This window comes from Leuciscus leuciscus (assembly GCF_965113295.1).
Source record: "Leuciscus leuciscus genome assembly, chromosome: 2".
Taxonomy (NCBI): domain Eukaryota; kingdom Metazoa; phylum Chordata; class Actinopteri; order Cypriniformes; family Leuciscidae; genus Leuciscus; species Leuciscus leuciscus.
Genome location: NC_138726.1, coordinates 49,905,917 through 49,923,416, shown reverse-complemented (window position 1 = coordinate 49,923,416; position 17,500 = coordinate 49,905,917). Strand labels below are relative to the sequence as shown.

General features: G+C 36.7%; 1 protein-coding gene across 9 annotated transcripts in view; it reads right to left on the bottom strand.

Annotated features, from left to right (window-relative positions):
* nav2a (neuron navigator 2a) overlaps window positions 1–17,500 on the bottom strand; it is a 206,573-nt gene that overhangs the window by 40,471 nt on the left and 148,602 nt on the right. For all 9 annotated transcript variants that reach the window (XM_082157208.1, XM_082157210.1, XM_082157213.1 and 6 more), the window contains 5 exons: window positions 14,973–15,106; window positions 8,647–9,778; window positions 6,978–7,090; window positions 6,190–6,298; window positions 4,619–5,002 (listed from right to left, as the gene is read on the bottom strand). In XM_082157208.1, the coding sequence (XP_082013334.1) occupies window positions 4,619–5,002; window positions 6,190–6,298; window positions 6,978–7,090; window positions 8,647–9,778; window positions 14,973–15,106 (1,872 nt within the window). The remainder of the gene's footprint in view (window positions 1–4,618; window positions 5,003–6,189; window positions 6,299–6,977; window positions 7,091–8,646; window positions 9,779–14,972; window positions 15,107–17,500) is intronic.

Here is a 17,500-nt window from a genome sequence, read left to right as displayed (position 1 = left end):
AATCCTACCTTCATCAACCTTGAACTAAGTGTTACCATCTAATAATACCAGATGTGTGCATGTAAAACTCAACAGTTTCACTCAAGCAACATCACTCATTTCTTTATCCATTCATTCACATACGCCTATGAGGTTTAGGTTGGAGAAAGGACCACTTGGTGAAAAACAAACCCTCGCATAACTAAAACACAATCGGATACTCTTCCAAATATTTGCCCTGTCAATTGATTCCTGGCTGCTCGCCGTCACTTACTCTCCTATAGTTCCCACCGGACACTGGAATAAAACACCTTCTTCATGCTCAAGCAGACTCATTCAAGGTAAGACCGTTGTGCGTCTGTTAGTGTGTGGTTGTGTGTCGGTACAGTGGCTCTTTGTGTAAAATACTGTTACATCATATTGAGGATATGCTGCTGAAATAGATGGAGCTGTTGGGTTTATACGGCCAACAGTTCATCAACATCCCTCCGATTCTCAATTTCACTCTACATTTCTGAGCGCATGGGTGAATTTCACAAAAAATATCAAGAAATATACGTTATATTTCACCATAAAATCTTAATTCTCACGAAAACAATGTTTAACATATACAACAGCATCATACTTTTCTGTACTTATTTGTATGAAAAAATGCATTTTGATGTTGCAAGTAAAATCTAGATTACACTAAACAGAGACAGTCTAGAAACAATCAATAAATGTTAATAAAATGTCTTTAAATTTTACAGTCTCTAAAAGCATTAACGGTCACATTACGCATACAGATTGACAACAATGACTGACATACCTTTCAGTCTTAAACATCCATCAGATGAGATGAGATGAGATCTCCTCTCAATACACGCTTTCTGGACTCTCTGATGCGTTTGTTTGCAATAGTGTGTGAGGTTATAAATAGGTTTTGCATGTGTATTCTCTAGTGCTGGACTATATTCTATGTCTTTACTCTTGTGTGTGTGTGTGAATGGCTGAAATTTGTGCCGGTGTGCTGAACTGTTTGGTGAAGAGGGAGGAGGCTAAACCAACCACCCCCTTCCCCAAAACACACACACACACACACACACACAGCCTCACATAAACACAACCCCCACCCCATGAGCAGACCGGGCCAAGACAGCCTGAAGGGGTTTTTGGAGAGGGGCATGAGGAGAAAAAGAGGGAAGAGAAAGAGAGTGAATAGGAAAGAGAGTTCAGAAAGGAAAAGTAAGACTAAATTGGTGCCATAGATTAATGTTTGAGTCTGACATTTGAAGAGCAAAATGGATATTTCAAGGAGGAATTGCTGTACACAATATACATTTATTTATTTTTATTTTTGAGGAGATAAACGAAAAGTAAAGAGACACACACACACACACACACACACACACACACACACACACACACACACACACACACACACACACACACACACACACACACACACACACACACACACACACACACACAAACACACACATATATATATATATATAAACACTTACAAAGTTTGCTTAATTGTCATGAAATCAATATATAAAAATCAATTCATTATTTTTCATTATTTTGACAATTAAGCACACTTTTCAAATTCTCATTACTGTCAGAATGCAGTATATCTTTAATGATCAGGCTTCATTGCCTTTATGCTAAATATAATTTATTTTTTTCTTGTGAAATGTGGCTAGACATGTTCTTTGGGAGGTTTTGAAGGAATAAAAAAAATTCTATTCTTTTTTTTTTTTATCCCAAAAGCCTGAACATAAGACAATCAAACCTGAGACAATCTTCTAATTGTCTCAAGATTGTATATGCATACATTTACACACACACACACACACACACACACACACACACACACACACACACACACACACACACACACACACACACACACACACACACACACACACACATATATAAATCAATCAACCCTGGAACATTGAGATAATTGAGAAAATTAAGCATATTGTTCATATATTAAAAAAAGAAATATACTTAGAAAATACAAATGCAAAACCACCAGCATATATTAAATATCCTACAATAATGTACTTTTTTTTTTTACTAAAGAAACCCGAACATTAGACAATCAATCTCGCAACAATCTTCAAAATGGTTTCCACGTAATTTGAGTTCATGTATTTACACTTTAAAAACCAATTTATGTGTGAAACAACACAAACGCACAGCCTAAACAAACTAAAGCTCTAAATCCCATGCAGGACTATCCTATATGGTCAAACTTTAACCAGTGTTCACCTCCACAGATGGCACAATTCCCAGCGTTTCCATCTCATTCCAGATGATTATCTGTTTTGTGGAAATGTCAGTAGCCTCAGAGACACCGTAACCACAATGTCAGTAATAAAAGCCTCTTTTAAGTAAAGAAAATGTTCATTTCAGCACGATACACATGATGTAATGTGACAAACCTGTCGCTCCATTATCAAAGTGCTGTCATGAATAGAGGAAGGAGATCATATTAGCTCAACCTATATGTCTTCATACATCCAGCAGCCCGGGGTGCATTTCTACAGTAAAGCTTTTAACCCGTCAGCCCAGATTGGACTGTGAAAACAACCACTTTGAGACTTGGGAAATCAGATCCAACAGCGGTATTATAGAGCCTCCTTTCCGTGAGGGATCTGGTTCAAACATGTTAGTGAACTTTGAGATCTATAAAGCCTCCCAATACCGATTTCACTTGCCTCAATGCTCATGACATCATCTATTGTGCCAGGGTATCCTCAAGTTTAAGAGACATTTACTAAAGCACATAAGAGACTCCTTTGGGTCTGTATTGGCCTTTCAGTTAAGTGTCAGTGTTAAGGGCTTCACGTTCAAAATGTCAAAATTACAATAGCACCCCTACGACGTGCAGTAAAGGTGAGCAAAATGTGACAGGATTTTGTCAGACGTTTAAATTTTATATTAATTAACATCTTAGTGATATTTTGCACCCAGAAGTCAGGCTCACGGCCAGGTGTAATTGCAGCCTGTCTGTCTCCTGGCCCGTTCTCTATAATCTGGTTATGTTACAGGCACTAGAACGGTTTGTAGTGCTTAAACCTCACAGGAAGACTGTGATTGTGAGGAAATAATAGCACAAGAGGTTTAAATTGCACATTATCACAGTCAAAGTATGCAGAGAGCTTGTTTCAGCATGAAGTGGGAGTTAAATCCCAGTCTGTACACTCAGTACAGGGGATGCAAGTGCACCAAAGACGCTTTTATTCCTGCCCAAAGGGCCAGTGCAAGGTGAGTCTATTTATTGCATTTAATGTGCTCACCTGCGTCATTAGATGTCATAAGTGTTTTCTAACAAACACCTGAATTAAAACCTACCTGTGAGAATTGAACCAGTGAATCAGGGCAACACTGATATAAATCAAAAACACACACAATCCCAAACGCTTCACTAGCGTCTCTCCTGAGCTCTGATGCAAAGGCAGTAGAGAGGGAAAAATAAAACCTTTTCAGCTTTTAAGAGCATCCCCCAAAAAATGTCAAAACATGTCTACTATTATATAATGTAATATTAGCAAAAAACACTAGTTTGGGGTCTGTAAGTTGTTGTTTTTTATTTAAAGAAATTTGTCATTTTACTCAGGAAGGATGCATATACCATTGATCAATGGTAAAGACATTTATAATGTTACACAAATGTTCTTTTGAATCCTGAAAAAAAAGTGTATCACAGTTTCCACAAAAATATTAAGCTCCACAACTGTTTTCAACATTGATAGTAATAAGAAATCAGCATATTAGATTGAATTCTGAACGATCATGTGACAATTATGACATGAGTAATGATGCTGAAAATTCAACTTTGCCATTACAGCAATAAATTACATTTTAAAATATATTAAAACAGAAATCAGTTATTTTAAATTGTAAAAATATTTCACAACATTGTTTACTGTATTTATGATCAAATCTTACAGACCCCAAACTTTTAAACGGTAAATATTTTACTGATTTAGCACATATCCTAAACCAATGCCCAAATGTAAAATTTGGCTCTTAGTTAACACTATCCATTAGATTTAATAAGGTAATCATAAAACTTGCCCTTACAAAGGTAAAAAAAAAAAATGCCCCTGGAAATTAATGCTAGGAGGCGAATATTGCCCTTTAATGGAAAAGTTCATTTCTGACTGTGATAGTCACTCACTGACTTACGATCTCAATAGGAAAATGCATTAGCCCTGAGAAAAAAACATTTAAATTCATATTTAGAGAGCTATCTCACCCTCTAGTGGATACACTGCAATAAAACAACATTAAAATGCCCACATGGATAAGTTCACAGGTCTTCACAGAAAGCATGATTCATTTGATTATCTTTATGCCACATGGTAATGTGCAAACTTATGAACTGTAATGAAAATCTCATTACAGTAAATAGAAACGAGATATATTTACGTCAAACCACTCCCTTAAGCTAAGGCACTTAACAGAATCATTTCTCAGCAAGGGTTAGGATTATAACTGGCTGAATATCTTCTAGGACCAACAAAGAATTATCACTTTATCACCTTTAAACTGCCTTTTAATTTTCCTTTTATCTTCACTAAACTACATGAAGACAACACCTTTACTTATCAGCCATTGAAAAAACAGGTTTCACACTCACCCGCTGGTCAGCTCATCAGTGCGGGCGTTCTTAGCCAGCACGTCTCCATCACTCATATATCCACTCATTTCCAGCCCCACTCCCGCCAGCTCCAGATCCTCCACCCTGTCCCCCAGCTCCAGACCACAGAGGGCACTGCCACGCGCTGCCAGCTGCTTCCGGAGAGGACCCGGGTACAGATACCGGCCTTGGCCGGACGCCACCCCTCCGCTCCGGGACTGATACCCGTTACCGACCGAGGGAGCATCTCCTGCTTGCAGACGGGGACTGGACGGGCCCATGCGACTGGCCCAGGACAGCGGCGCAGTACGTGATGCCATGCTGAGGATGCTGCGACCGCTCATTTCAGTGGTCACGCTACCATCAAAAGTGGTTTCCAGTGTACTGAGAGAAAGAGAGAGAGAGAAAAAAAAAAACATTTTCAGTCAATATGAAATCAAACTTAACTTGCTCCTTGTTTTAACAACTTCCCTTTTCATTTGAGTATCTGTGTCCTTAAAGGTAACACTTTAGTTTAGGGTCCAATTCTCACTATTATTGGTTATTAGCATGCATATTACTTGGCTGTTTATTAATTCTGCATGACCGTTTTCTAAATCCCTTAAACAACCCAATACTTAAACTCAACAACTACCTTACAAACTCTTAATAAGCAGTAATTAGGAGTTTACTGAGGCAAAAGTCGTAGTTAATAATTAGTTAATAGTGAGAATTGGACCCTAATCTAAAGTGTGTGTGTGTGTGTCTACACTCACACACATACCTTATTAATACATAAATGGAAACACATGGTTCATATGAACTTCTAAAATAAAATGTACCATGGTTATTATTATTATTTTTACATTGGTAGCTCATACCAAGTTTTACCAACAGCTGTAGGCTGTTGTAGTATAGTTTAGTCCTCAAAACTACAGTTACTATGGTATTTTCACCAAACAGCATTCAATTACAACATTTCCTTTTAATATGATAATTTTTTTATAAATAGTACTGAGGAATTGTAACACCTCAGGAAACAAAAATGCCTTGCTCTCATTTTGCCCTAAAATGGACTTTTTCAGCAGTTCACAATTACTGCATTATGCCATCATAGCAATGCAGTCTGGGTAAATTAGATGAATAATCAAAAAAGAGGAACAAAAAAGGTTTTAAGAATAGACCGAGATGGAAAAAAACCACCAAGGAGCCAGTGGACACCCTTTGTTCATTTAGAAAAAAAGAGTCACTTACAGTAAAAAGAGTCAAGCTGAGGAACAAATAGGTACGTGCTACTGTTTTAAATGAGAAAATAGTAAAAAAAAAAAAAAGAAGTGTCCTTTTATGGCAGCCTGTGTTTGATTGGGATGGAGGATAGAAGAATAATGTGCTTTCCTTCATCGTTCACCAAATAACCGTTTTCTTCTCCATCTTAGCCACTGGGTGTGGTTCTTGAGATGGATATTTGGTTCTTTGGAGATTAAAAAGATTCTGGATGTTTCATTGCAGGTTCTTCATATAGGAAGGATTCTGGGTTCTTTATGAAAGTTCTCCAGGCTGTGATAAGAAATAAATACTGTAGATGCGTCTACCTGTGTGTGATTTGCGTCCCCCGCAAACTTGACATGGTCTCTTCTAAATTTTGTCTCAGGTCAGCAATGTTTTTGACTGTCCTCAGGCGTCTGGACTCTGGATCTTCACCTGAAAATAGGACATTCATTTTCACACTTTATATCATATATCAGTATTTATATACTATTGCTTAAAATGTTGGGGTCAGTAAGATTTTGTTTTTAAAGAAATCAATACTTTGATTCTGCAAGGACACATTGAATTGAATCAAAGTTACAGTAAAGAAATGTATAAATGTCAACTTTCTATTCATCAAAGAATCCTGAAAAGATCTATCACAGTTTCCACAAAAAATATTAAGCAACAATGTTTTCAACATTGACATTAATAAGAAAATTTTCTTGAGCAGCAAATCAGCATATTAGAAAATTCAGCTTTGATCACAGGAATAAATTACATTTTAAAATGTATTAAAAAGAAAACGCCTAATTTAAATAGTTTTTTCTGTATTTTTCATTAAATAAATGCAGACATGGTGAGCAGAAGAGACTTCTATCAAAAATATTAAGAAAAAATCTTACTGATCCCAAACTCAAACTGTGTAAATTTTCTATAAATCATAATTTCTTACTGGAATAAACTTTATATATATATATATATATATATATATATATATATATATATATATATATATATATATATATATATATATATATATATATATATATATAATTATTATTAAAATGATATGTAGATTTATATTATTACCAACCGAAAACGGTCTTCTGATATAAATTGAACAGGTTACCTGACAGGTCCTCAGTTGAAGACTGGCTGATCTTACTGAAGCTACAGGAGTCACTACTGAGGCATCCAGAGCTTGGGTTTGAGCCAATGTTTCCATCTATCTCATTCTGAGACCTAAAAACACAGGGGTTAAAAATAAAAAAAGTGATCATTCATGTAGATAAGCATGCACACATTTTCTATGACATCGTTGTCAGCAGAAGTCATGGCCTGACTAATGGAATCCCTTATGGAAAACAAACACAGGGCAAAGAGTCTGTTTCGGAGGAAATACCAGTCAAACGCTTCACAGCTGAGCCTGACGGGGAGTCATACACATGTGAACATGCATGCACACTTACTAGAGCCAAATACAATGAGGTTTCATAAACTATATACAAATGAGCAATATTGTGCTCCTGTTTTGGAATTAATCCATTTTATTCATCTGTCCATCTAATATGTATTACATGCATAACAGTAGGATTCTGCACTAGATGTAAAAAACAAAACAAAACAAAAAACACACTCATGTCAATTTTAAACTTAACATTTTATTTCAATTAGTTTCTAATGTAACACTTCTGATTTTTTCTTTCTTTCTTTCTTTCTTTTTATAAGTTGGACTGCGTGTGTAGGATTTGAATTTGAACTAAAATCGGATTTTTATTTCCGATTAATATCATTAATGTGTTTCACTGTTATTTTAGTATAATTCATGTACATGTATTTTCTTTATTAAAGTTTAAAGGTATAGCGGAGGATCTTTCCAAATTTTAGATAAGACCCGCCCTCTCCACTTTTTGAAAAGTTTGATTGATTCACCAGAATGATTGACAACTAGGAGGACCAATAGTATAGGTTACCCACCAGGAAGTAAAACATCCTCCGCTATACCTTTAAGTTTTAATAAAGTTCAAGCTTTTGTAATTTTTATTAAATGTTTAAATACTTCTGTTTAGATTTAATCTATTTCTATTCCAGTTTTAGTAATTTTAGTACTTTAACTATACTTTAAAATAAAGTTAAAAAGTTTAAGTTTATCAGTGTTTATATTTTATTTTATTTCAGCTATATTTCAATTAACGAAAACAATTTTAATAGTTTAAGGGAACGTTTACATGACAAAAAACTGAAACATTTTTCCTTTATGTTTTTCGCGTACAGGCGACAGCGTTGTCAAAACGATCCCCGTCCACATGGATGTGTGAAAACAACTATAAACGCTGTATTATTCAAGCCAGGCCAGTAGTTGGCGATGTCACTTTGTAAAGAAACAATAAGCGCCTATAGACTGAACACGTGATGCGCATGCACATGACGTCGCTGTTTTCACAAATTTGCGTTTGTGTGGTTTACATGGAGATGATAACGGTATCGTTTTTTTTTAAACTTGCACTTTGAAATTCGTTTTCAAAAGTTTGTGTTTTCAGGCCCCCAAAACACCACTGTCGTATAAATGAACGTCCAAAATGCATAAAAAGTTTTCCATTTTTAGTTGAAAACGGTGTTTTGTAAACGGCCCCTTAGTTTCAGTTAACAATAACAACACTGGTTGCTAGATGGTTGCATACTCGCCCAAGTTAAAAGACCCCCTATGATCTCTGGATATGGCTCAAGTCCGTCCTTCAATCTAATACTACGGTATTTTTAGACCTGTTTTCAGCTGAAAATCCCAACAACAGTCTCACCTGTACATGAAGGGTGCTACGGTGGCTGTGTTGGGGTGGTTGTACTGCTGCTGGGGTTGAGGCAGCTGCACACTGACCGTGTTGCAGGCCGTGGATTGTGTTCCGTTGGCCACTGGGGCACCACTGTGCGTTTGGTGTCCTTTGCCCTCGGTGGAAGCCAGGCTGGAAGAAGACGAGGAATGCCGACTGTCCCTATGAAGTCCCAGACCCCCTCCCAGACGCATACTGCGTGGCCTCTCATTATCTTTACCACCGAGAGGCAGCGCTGAGCTTTTTACCGCTCCATTTCCTGTGCTTTTACTTCCTGGTTTTGGAATTCCGCTATGTGCAGGGGCGGAGCTATCTTTCTTGGAAACGCCCACCTTGCCACCTTTGGGTATAAAGATGCCGATCTTGGAGGTTTTCCTGGGCTCTGCCTCTGAGAGAGCAACTCCGCTTGAGGGAACAACTTCCTCCTTAACCTCTTCTTTGGTCTCTACCTTTTCCAAGGCAGGGACACGCTTGGACTCCTTCCCGTTTTTTTCCTTCTCCTTAGCTTTTTCCTTCTCTTTCTCTACAGCTTTAGTTGAGGCCTTTTTTGCCGTGAGCGCCCGGCTAAATGTGCGCTGCGCAATGCCCTTCAGTGCAATCTTTGGGCTGCTGGTCGTCATGTTAAAACTTGATCCGTTCGTGGGTCTGACATTCCCATCCGTTTCCTCAAAGGGTTCAGTATTGGAACCAGCCTCGACTCTTTCCGAACCCAAGCCGGCATCTTTTCCTCCTGTCGGCGTAACAGCGCCCTCTGTTTGCGCGGATGATTTGGAACCTCCTTTGCTATTGAAAAGTTTGAGTTTCTCCAGCATGGACTTCTGAGGCACAGCTTTCGGTGTCGGATCTGCAGGCACGGGCTGCTTGGCTTGGAGATCTGGCTTGATGGAAAGCACCGTTGAGGAAGCGGAGGAGGTAGCAGTGTGCTTGGTGCTCTGAGATTTGATTCTCCAGGGTTTGCTACTCGAGTTGGGATGGGGAATGGCTGATGACGAAGATGAAGATGAAGATGCCACAGTGCTGGTGCTGACAGAGGTGCAGGCGGACACCAGGGATGACAGAGCGTGCTCAGTCACACCTTGTGAGGTGATACTCTCTGATGATTCTGGAGAGGAAACCACATGAGAGGTGAGGGTGAAACACACAAAAACAGTCAATAATGGAGACTGAGACAGTTGGACTGCATATGTTGGAGAAGGAGTTCAATTCAAAACACATTCATATGTGTACCACATTTGGATGAAATTTAAATTCACATTAAAATCTGATTTAGAATCCACTTAAAATCAGAACCGTTTCAGTTTGAATAGTCCAGCGTTATTTAAAGCCCCCCTGTAGTCAATCATTTTATCCGTTAGAACTCCTCTTTGATCACTAAAATGACATATTAAAACCTTTTTTCCTTGAAAAAAAAAATTCTTCATGCCTTTAATTAGCTTGAATGTAACTCTACATCCTTGCTCATTTAGTATACGCGGTTCTATGAATATGCAAATGAGCCCCGCCTCCACTCACTCACACCAGCTCAGAGATCCACTCGCTGACGATCACACGATTTGTGATTGGTTACAAGGTAGTTTGTGACGTCAGAAACACGAGCGATTTCAAACGCGTTTTTGAGTTTATGAATTTAAATATGGTTTGTCTTAAAGCATATTAAAAACATCACATAAACATATAAACAACATTAAAAACAATAAACTACTATAGCATTTATTAATATTTTGAATTGACTTTTATTTTTATTTTTTAGTTTATGTTTTAGTAATTCTATTATGTGCTTTTTTCATTTTTAGTTTTTGTCTTAATATTTTTACGTAGCTTTAATTCGTTTTATTTCTGTTTTAGTCATCTTAGTTCATCAACTTCTTCAGTGAAAAGTTTTTAAAGTTTAAGTATCTTATTTAATATTTCAGCTTCTTTCAATTACCCAAATTTTTTTTGTTATAGTTAACAATATCAACACTGGAATGGTCAGATCAGATTTCACATCTTTTCCCTCCATCTAGGAACAGCAATCTGATGGATACAAACCCAATCCAATTTGTGCTTTGAAATCCAATTAAAATCTCATTTTTGCAAACGAGTCAAACAGAATGATCAGATTTCAAGTGATTTTTCATCAAAGGAAACATAACATCAAACAATGTATGAGAAAGTCTCTTGGAACTGCTCTGACATCATTACTATAGAAACAGATACAACAATAACAACAGTGATATCAAAGATCAGATCTGAAAACCAAATTGGACTTTAGTCCAGTGCAGTGTTGTGGAAGAAGAACCTATGAGGGAAATAAAGCGATATTTAAAGTAGATTAAATCACATGCTAAGAAAAACAGAAGAAAAAGCTTGAAAGTTTAACCAGAGATGCATATTGAAACCGGTCTCCCTGGCCATAAAAGGTTAGTTACTCTTGAGCTAATGTTATTCTAATAGTGAGCAGCAGACCATTCTCACACTAAAACAGCGAGTAAGACTTCAATGCCCATTCAAACGCTAGAGGCCAAATTTAGCTATTGTGTTCTGTGTGACATACACAATCAAAACTGTTTGCGAAAAGAAAAACATAAAATTTAAATCAGCAAGTTATTTGTCTCCCATTCACCTGAGAAGTCCATTTGTTAAAGTGTGCTGGTTTCACAGTCAGTCCAGCCTGTAGAGTCTCAGTAGTGGAGTTCACTCGCAGGAGTTACACTGCAAATAAAACGCTAACCGCAAGCACCCCGCTGTCCCTCTCTCCAGCCCCCTCCCTCCGAGCCTGTAGATCACGCTGAACACACTCGCTCTGTCAGCCGGCTGGTGGTCCAAAAGACCTCAAGTGCCCAAAAACTTGCATACAGTATACTAATGCTGCACATTACAAATGAGATCTAGCAGAAGAGATATTAGATTCCCTGAGTAAAGTGTTGTTTATTCAGATATATATCACACTGAAATGTTATGCGCTTAAGTTAAGATTGACTGCACCGCTAAAGAAAAAGCTCAAATGTTTCTTTATTTTTCAGGTTCAGCATTTGTTTTTTGTTTTTATTTGCATATTTTATTCAGTGATCTGACATGGGGAGAAACACTGTTCCCATCTCATTCAGTTTAGCATTTAATGAGCGGCAAAGAAACAAAGCGGCAATTAGGAAGTGATTAAGGTCCAATTAGCCATGCAAGCCAGAGAGAAGTGGGTCAGACCACTAATGACTTCCAATAGGTAGAGAGAGGAAAGAGAGGGGCCGAGAGGGGGATAGGTCAAAAAAAAAAAAAAAATTCTATGGCTTGGTTATAGAGATTAAAGTTGAGAGAGAGAAAAAGATCTTGTACCACAAAACAAATGATACAACAATGAACAGCAAAACTATCCATCAGCTGCACACCGAAAAGGCAGAAAAAATCTCTCTATCACCTCCATATCTTCAGGAATCTCTACAGAAACTTTGTGCCCTCAGGGTTTGTGGCCTCTCTCAGTTCCTCTTAAAGTCCATATTTAAGTGATTATTTCTCCACGGCAGAATAACAGCTATCATTAGACTCAGATGACCACCCCACGAGGGCTGACCAACCCTCTCAGAAAAAAAAAGGGGACCCTTTCAAAAGATACTAATATGTACCATTTAGGCACTAATATGTACACTTTAGGTACTAATGTTTAAGGTACTGCACTCTTTAGGGGTATAAAATAGTACTTTTATGAAAGGATACTGCCTCAAAGACAGCTTTTGTACCTTTTTTCTGAAAGTGAATTACCAGTTCATGTCTGTTTCATATTGCAGCTTGTCAGTGTTTTTTCCTCTGTTGAATACAGTCATCATGTTTACATGTACAAGAACATTTCAATTCACCCTCTGGGGTCTGAGGTGTTTTCTGGGTCCTGGAGGTGTTTTGACATGCGCTGACATTTGTGCTCATTTCTGTTACTTTTAAGTCAGATTACACTGTATTCAGCGCAAACTCTGCTACAATAATATGTAAAAGTTTGTAGTTTTGAGAACATTATGTTTATAAGTGGTTAGTGAAAACATGTCACAAGTCACTGAAATAAAACCCATACTGAATATTTGTTCACTAGACTTTTAAGAACTGGATCTTGTAGCCTAGATTTGATTCTTCAAACCTGTGAAATCATCCTGCTCACTCATTATTGGTATTTTATATATTACATCATATTTTGATGATTTATGCATCATGTAAACATGTTAAGGCAACTGCCATAATCTGATTAAGCCAATAGTATACATGAATACTGCAATTGCTGTAAATAAAAACTCAATCAGAATATGGACATTAATGGGGAAATTAGCCATTTAAACACTTGCAAACACTGGATAATAAATAATATATATAAAAGTAAAGTAAAATTTAAAGTAAAAAAAAAAGTAAATTTAAAGTGGATACAATTACAACTCTACAAATACAACTGTTACAAATGTACTTCTTTTGTGTTCAACAGAAGAAATAAGCTCATACAGGTTTGAAACAACTTGAGGGAGAGTAAATGATGACAGAATATTCTTTTTTTGGTGAACTATCCCTATAATTATTTCAATCTCTGAAAACACATAAAATGCTAAATTGCTTTCTAGCCAGCTTTCAATTTTTGAAACTGTAAATCTCCTTCCGACCCTTTCTGGACTCTTATCTTATATGTTTCAATAGTCTCTCTCTCTCTCTCTCTCTCTCTCTCTCTCTCTCTCTCTCTCTCTCTCTCTCTCTCTCAGACACACACACACAGAGAGAGAGAGAGAGAGAGAGAAGAGGAGGAGGAGGAGGAGGAGAACTCCTTTGCTCTGTAATTCACATTCTCACAGTCAGAATAGCAGAGCTAAATGTAATATGGGAGAATCAGTCGGCTGACACCATTTACTAACTTTCACTGTCACAAGACCAACACATCTGAACTCTTCAACTGCACACAAGATATTGCAGTCAGGAGATTCACCAAAATACTGTTAAAAAGAGAGTCCTTGTAAATGGGCATAGAATACTTTAAGCAAACTGTCAAAGTCTGCCATTAGAAGAATCTGCTTTGAAAAATACCTAGGAATTTCAATACCTAGCAATATGTAAACACAAATACAGTAGAAAAACAGGATAGTGCCTAAAACATGACACTGTGGAAACCTCCTCCTCTCTCTGCCTCTCTTTCACTGTCGCCACATTCTCATGCCCAAAAAAACACTAATTGGAGCTCAATTAATGGAGAAACACTCCATTCACTCAGCTTTCAAAGCCGGTGCCACACACACACACACACACACTTCAAACATCTCAGCTAGGGTTTGTGTGACCAGCTTCACTCAAGGTCATTATAAGCAGTTATTTCCAGCACTGACTGCTACATTAACTGCTGCAAACACATCACACTCCGTCGGCGAACACAGAGATGTGGTTGGCCCATTTTAACACAGTGACCGCTTAAAGTCAACATGAACTCTAAACTGACCCGCTTTATATTATTGTGCATAAATCATCAGCGCATGTTATTCCAGAAAATGTTTATAAAGTTTTCTGCTGACTTTCCGAGGCCACGTAGGCTACTGGATAATGTTAACCAAGATGCAAGTTTTACATTTAGATATTGTTTTAGTGAATACACAAATTCAGAATACAATTTAGTGTCACATGATCCTTCAGAAATCATTCTAATATGCTGATTTAGTGCTCAAGACACATTTCTTATTACTATCAAAAAACTTTTTTATGGAAATCATGATCCTTTTTTTTTTTTCATGATTCCTTGATGAATAAAAAGTAAAAAATAAATAAATAAAAGTCTACAATTAAAATATCTTGTGACAATGTAAAAAATGCAATACTTGCTGGATACAAAAAATAATAATTTATATTAAAAAAATCCTATAAATTGCATGTACACTGCACACAACCTACAGGGTAAATATAGATTAGCCCCATAACTTTGAATACTTGATTAGTCTTTAAAATACAAATAACAGAAGATATTTAATTTTTGGAGAAAAAAAACAAACCATAAACAAACCTCATGCGTGTCACGAATTGTGCCCTACATAGTTAAAACATGAGAATCTTTCTTTATGCAATTTGTGAAAAAACACGTTGCCAGGGGGTGTAGCTAGTCAGCATTATTTAAATAAATAAATAAAATACAGACAACTGACTAATTTTTCCAAGGCATGATCAAATCACAGATCAAATAAACTGGAAGGACCCTGTAGAGGTAAATGTGCTTAAAGCTGCCACACAAAAAGCCTTTTTAATGAAATACGGCCCCGCTTTTATCTGCTATGATGTAATGTTCGGGTTCAGAAGTCCCAGTGAAGTTGTGTTACCTTTGGCCTGAGCTGCTGCAGGTTTGGCTTTATCGCTGAACACCTGACTGCGGCGATTCCCTGCTGAACTGATGGACCCTCGAGGAGAACTCTCACTGCCCGCAGTGGACATCCTCGAGGTGGGCCCAGGTAATCTGTGATGGCAAGAGAACCAGGACATTCACAATCAGATCTGTACAATTTATGAAGAAAATGGACATGCTTCTTGCCAGCGCAGAACTCACTGTCACATTACTCAGGTGTTGTTGGAGTGTTTTTTTTGTTGTTGTTTTTTTTAAACAGTCTTCTGAATATTTGTGCCTTTCTTGCCCCAGTCTTATTCAATTCATTACCAGTTAATGATGATATGAAAATAAAAACCATACTCTCTCCAACAGTAAAAACTACGGAAGCTTGTTTCCGACACGTAACAAAGAAAAGTTAATTGCGACATTTTATCTCACAATTCTGCCTTTTTTAAAAAAAAAATTTTTTATTGAGAGATATAAACTCGCAATTGCGAGTTATAAAGTCAGAATTGTGATGTAAACGCAATTCTGAGAAAAAAAAGTTTTCTCACAATTCTGGTATTATAAAAAATTAAAAGTCTGAATTGTGTAAAAATCACAATTATCTTTTTTTTTTTTTTTATTCTGTGGCGGAAACAAGCTTCCATTAAAAAACACTCTAAATTGCTTTGGTGTGTATTTTTATTTAAAGTGACAGAGGATCTGCCCAATGCTTCAATAGCGAATCCCTCCAGCATAAACGCAAAGTTAGCAAATAGTTTATTGTGCTTCTGAATAATTCAACAATTTACAATTCTTAATCAACAATGCATATATTTCCCAAAAATTATGCATATATATTATATATATATATATATATATATATATATATATATATATATATATATATATATATATATATATATATATACACACACACACACACATATAACATATATATGCATAACAATGCTTAATGCATAACAATCATATGAGGCAAACAGTGCTTGAAAAACACACACACACACACACACACACACACACACACACACACACACACACACACACACACACACACACACACACATAAATCTTTTTCAACCATTGTTTGCCTGTGGTTAAGGGTTTAGTGAATTAGTTCAACTCCACAGCTTTGTGTTGATGCTGCCCAGGGTAGAAGCTAAATATTTTGCTTTAACATAAAAAAACACACAAAAAAACAGAAATGTACAGGGATCTAAACAAATCATAACCTACAGTATATATTCAAAATATTCATATACTGACATATAACAAACATAGCAGTAAATACCACCTCTATGAGGGATATTTGTGATTGTAATGTGGCATTTCTCCATCAGTCCTAGCCTTAAAGATGATTGACAGACAAATAGACTAATCTCCCCTAACAATCAAGTCTAGGTAAATGTCATGTCAATGTCATGTAAAATACAGGAACATCTGTAGTGACCTATGCTAATCACATTGTGTGGCCTTGACATTTTCTCATAAAGATGTAAAATAGCAATGCTTTGGGGAGATTTTCCTCTATATTTATTTTCCTGCTCACCTAAAATACATCTAACATCTGTGGAAGGCTGAACTGCAATTACAACTATCCACCATTAGATGACAACATTGTTCCACATGTTGCCCAAAAATGACTGGTGGTATACTAACGCCTGGGACAGTATTCAAACTGGGGAGTGTATTTTTCAAATGCATTACACATGTGTGTGAAATGCATTTACATCACTTGGTGACTGAGTGCATGAACACATTCATTCAAAGCAAAATTACAACCTCAACCTTTCTGTCACACACCACAAACCACTATTAATAATTAATCTCATACTCAAGCAGGGCATCACACAGAGAGGTTATTTTAAAGTTATCACGGCTCACTGAGCAGACATTTCCACAGGGACATGTTTTTGGGTAACATCACCTGACAGAACACATATTCTGCCTGGCCGAATTTATTCAAGGAAATCTTCACCAGAATTGGACATTATTTCTTGCGCCATTGCTTTGGCAAAGTATCTGTGAAATGAACTAAAATCGAAAGGGCGATATGGCTTTGTGCCCTAATTAAATCACAAAAGACTGTGATTTAATCAAATATGTATATAAGTATATGTGTTTTCACAGTGAATGAATGCAGTGAACTCCATCTCTGCATGTGCTGTGAGTTTAGCATGCATTTGGGAACGTAGCAGGGACCAGTTATGCATTATTTTCACATTAGCATAATTTCCAGCATTTTTGTGGAAAGATGATTACAGCATTTCACTAGATTTGTAACGAGATGCGTTTGTAAACCGGTTTTCAAAAAACAACAAAACTCAATTGCAGTTTCCATCAAAATAAAAGCTCAAGAGTTTATCTCTTGAAAGTGAAGAAATTAGGAGAAAAAGTATTGTAATTTCCCTAGTGTACCATAAATTAAAATAATATACTTCCAAAATTTAATTCTACAGTGCATTTGTTTTACTATATATGCTATAATAGGAATAATAATATAAAATTATTATTATTAGT